Source organism: Myotis davidii, unplaced genomic scaffold (assembly GCF_000327345.1).
Source record: "Myotis davidii unplaced genomic scaffold, ASM32734v1 scaffold447, whole genome shotgun sequence".
In the NCBI taxonomy this organism is placed as follows: Eukaryota; Metazoa; Chordata; class Mammalia; order Chiroptera; family Vespertilionidae; genus Myotis; species Myotis davidii.
Window position 1 is genome coordinate 126,079 of NW_006297827.1, and position 4,136 is coordinate 130,214.

The 4,136-nt window shown below is 38.7% G+C and overlaps 1 protein-coding gene across 1 annotated transcript in view; it reads right to left on the reverse strand.

The window, feature by feature from the left end:
• The window catches only part of FRY (FRY microtubule binding protein), a 409,004-nt gene that overhangs the window by 58,063 nt on the left and 346,805 nt on the right, over positions 1-4,136 (reverse strand). The window contains exon 55 of the mRNA XM_015570438.1: positions 3,058-3,287. Coding sequence (XP_015425924.1) covers positions 3,058-3,287 — 230 coding nt within the window. The remainder of the gene's footprint in view (positions 1-3,057; positions 3,288-4,136) is intronic.

Genomic DNA, 4,136 nt, shown 5'->3' on the forward strand with positions numbered 1-4,136 from the left:
AATGTTTGTGGTTCTCAATTTACCTATGGATAAGGTGAAATCTGGATTTATTGTTTATTGTACTGAGAAGCTGGATCTTCCAGGGAACTTTAGAGCCACATAAAAAGGTAGGTGCTATTTAAGGGACATAAATTCAGTTTTGTCCTCCTGACTTTCATCTGAACATTTCATATAATTTGGTGGCACTGGGTGATGCAATGACAAGATGCAATGACAATATTCTAGTGTTAGAGCAGCTGGAAGGAAATATACTGCCCAAGACACTTGGAAAGATGTCCAAACTGGGTCATTAGAAACCATTTCCTAGCTTTTAAAACCAAATTATTTTTGCAATTACTTCCTCTCTGCTTCCTCCAAAAACCACTGAAATACAGGAAAATGTGGTGTTCATATACACAGGGAAATGTTGGAAAATAGTAAACAGACATGGTGAGGACATGACAAGAGGTTAATAGATTCCATGTTTGAAATGTATTTCAATTCTAGCACATTTTGATACTCTTATTGCTCTCAATCACATGGTATTTGGTAGTAGTTAAGAAAGTTCTTACGGCTATATGTTATATTAAAACCAAAACAGGAGGTACACATTTGTATTATTATTGCAGATAAACTCCATGAGGATTCATCTAATACATTTACTGAGCACATACTGTGTGCTAGTGAAGGTGCCAGCTACTGGGTAGTCAAAGTCATAAGGAGGCTTCACTCACTGAAGTGATGAAGAACCAGGGATTTGCATGTAATCTGGAGGATAGTTCAGGTACAAGAGGTGATGACTTCTCTAAGCAGAGAGAAAAGTATTGCTCAGGACTATAAAATTGAGCATGAATAGTCTAGTAACTATAAATAGACAAAGTTACTACAACAGCCAAACTTAGATATGCATTACTAACCATTATTTAAAAATACACTTTAGAACAATCTAAATAAGAAATTACTTTGCTTCTGAACTCTTAACAATGAAAATGACCTCAAATGGTAGCGTTCTGGTTGTTTGTTTTTAAATTTCAATCTGGTTTAATGTTAGGGTGTTTCTGGAATTTTTATCTTTAAGCAGCCAACTGTTTTCAGACTTAAGCCTGGCAGCTCTTACAGTCCCCAGTTAATCTCAGACACAATCTTAGTTTGTCCACTTAAACTTTTTATAGGTTCCACTGAAAGTAAATTGAAAAACTTGAGAGCAGCACAAATAATACTCAGTGAGTAACCATGGCCTAAAATTTACAAAAAATGGGTCATATAAAGGGCCTCTGGGCTGAAAAACAGACTTCACTTCTATATTAACTAAATGACAACTTCTTTAATTTAAAATGATTTAAGGCAGATGATCCCAGTTTATTCATTTTGCACTTTTAATATACTTCCTTGTATTCCTGCCATTGCTCTTTCTGAAGGTGGTTAGAGGGCTCATCCTTGAGTCTAACCAAGTCATCGTCCCTGAATTTGATATACTCTACAGAACTCAACATCTAACAATGTTTACTTGGGTTCTAACTCGTGTCCCCACTTATCTATCAATTATTCATGTCCAAAGTTGGAACTGCATAGTTATTTTCCATTTTTTCCTTGTATTATCAGTGGCAGTTCTGTTTTATGCATTATTAAAAATAAAGTTAAGAAAAATGCTTTTCTGAAAATAATTCAAAAAAAGCGTTTTTATTATAGGAAAATAGGAACTTGAAATAAAATAAAAAGAAGAAAATAAAAGACAACCATAATCTTATTACCCCAAATAAACTACAATGAAATGCTAGTGTATAATCTTCATTATTTTCTAGGCATTAAAAAGAGGATCAGTATTCTACATATATTTTAACACCAGTTTTCTTTTAAACTATATGGTAACCATGTTTCCATGTCAGTAAATCTTTAACTATGACCTCATCTTCCTGGCTGAGTCAATACCTGCTTCAAACACAGCACACAAGGCTAGTTAACTACAATGATGCTTGAAGACCTTTGAGTTTCTTCCTAAGAAGGCACCTTTTCTCTTCTTCGGTTGTCTCCCACCTCTGCCAACTTTTGATGAAATTTGGAGAGTAAATGTTCAGAGCAAGACAAATACAATTTTGCAAGACCAGAGATAGGTAGGCATAAAAATAAACTTTTAAGCACCAACCAGAAGTTGAGTTCCTGCCATCTCTGTAGTTGAGTCATTTTAAAATGTGCTTGAAGCTAACAAGTTGAATCTGAAGGTGCCCACACAAAAGATGCTTACATATAGCTATGTGTGTCCAAGACCCCCAGGTACCTGGCTGGTGTGTGTGTGTGTGTGTGTGTGTGAAATCCAGCCTTCCCACTCCTGCTGGCCACACCTGGTACTGCAACCCTCGCTAGAGTCTAGTAGTGGGAGGGACATTGGTTCCAATTTGCACAAGGGCATTAAATGGACTAGATGGGCTGTGGTTCACACAGCAGACTCAAATGATGACCTTCCATCTGTTTAGAATCAGCTAAAGGAAATAATCAAGTGTTCATAGCCACACCTAGCATGTTTAAGGAATTCATAGGGTGGATAAAAGACAAAGAAAGGAAAAACACAAAGAAAAAAGATGCAGGAGAGGTCTCAGAGAAAAGCAGAAATAGGGGAGAGGCTTGGAGGAAGATTTCACTTAATGGTCCTGATATCATGGTGGCTTGGGATTCATGGCACCAATAAGGGCCAGAATGTCAGAAGTGAGCAGGACATCATGGCAGACTAAGTCATTTTTTTTTATTGATTAAGGTATTACATATGTGTCCTTATCCCCCCATTGCTCCCTCAACCCTCACTCATGCCCTCACCCCCCTGGTCATTTGAGGGCAAGATCTTCACAATACCAGTGTGAGAAGGTTAAGTAGATTAAGGTTGAACAGAAGAAAGGATGGAGTAAGGAGAGAGAGAGAGAGAGAGAGAGAGAGAGAGAGAGAGAGAGAGAGAGAGAGAGAGAGAATGAATATGTTTGGAGGAGAAAATAGTATAAACCCAGAACTAAACAGCAATCCCTTCTTAAATGAGAAGTTAGCTGGCTCCCAAGAGAGCCCAACTGTTTTGACTTGAGGTGAGCACAGTACCTTAAACAAGGAGGAGAACACGTGAAACGTGTACACAGCACAGGAGCCATCAGAGTCGCACATGAGCTGGTTGATGTGGCTGCGCCAGGCTTCCTCTGCATCGTCACAGGCTGCAGGCTGAAACGCAGCAAGGATGGCCGAGAAGAAGGGTGAGGGTGGGGGAGAGGCTCTCCTGTCACCTTCTCCAAAGCTGGAAGAAATGATGACTGCGTCAAGAAGTGATGTCCTTCCTTACAGTGTGGTGTAAGTACTACTCCTGAGTCAGCCTCATGAGGGGTCCCATTCTGTCAATTCCTCTGTTTGAGGTATGCTCTGGGAATTTGGCTTTCATTCAAAGGTCTCTGAGATTCCAAAAAATAGAATTTTTTCTTCTAGAATTTCTGTGATTCTTTCAATTCCTTTCTACAGATTTGGTACATCTTTTAGCCTTCAGCAACTCTCTTTTACGCATCTAGATGGCCACTCTCCAGACACAGTAACCTTCTTTTCTGTGCACTTTCAGTTCTTGGGATTTTTCATTGTGAAAAATCAGAACAAAAATTTTGAATCTTTTACCTTTTCCTTAACGAAGGCAAATGCATAAATGCCCAGAAGGAAAGTGGGAGGAGGAAAAGAAAGAGGAATGCAGAGAGGAACGAAGGAGAGATTATGAACAGAAGTTAAAAGGCAGATCCTCTTCTGGGCATTACCATAAGCTCTTTGGTGCGGGGATACTGGCCACTGTAACAGGAGCCCTTTGTCTAGCCACATCAGAAACTTTTACTTATTTTCAATGTTCTGAGGAGTGATTTTAGGGTTCTGACTTTCTTCTTCTGAAGTAAGCCTGTAGCCTGTGATTTATTCTAGATGCCATATTAGGACTTACATCTCTATTCCTCTTTAAATTTTTTCCTATTTATATTCGCTGACTATATCTCACTCGTCTTAGAAATATGAGGCTAGAAGCCATCTGCTCTAAAAAGCACAGGTTTTTAGCTTATAAAGAGCCTCTTGTTCTGGTGTTTCAACTCAAAATGGAAAGAACTCCTCATTACTGAGGCTTGCCAATCTTGCTTATTTTCAAAGCTCACAAAGACCCT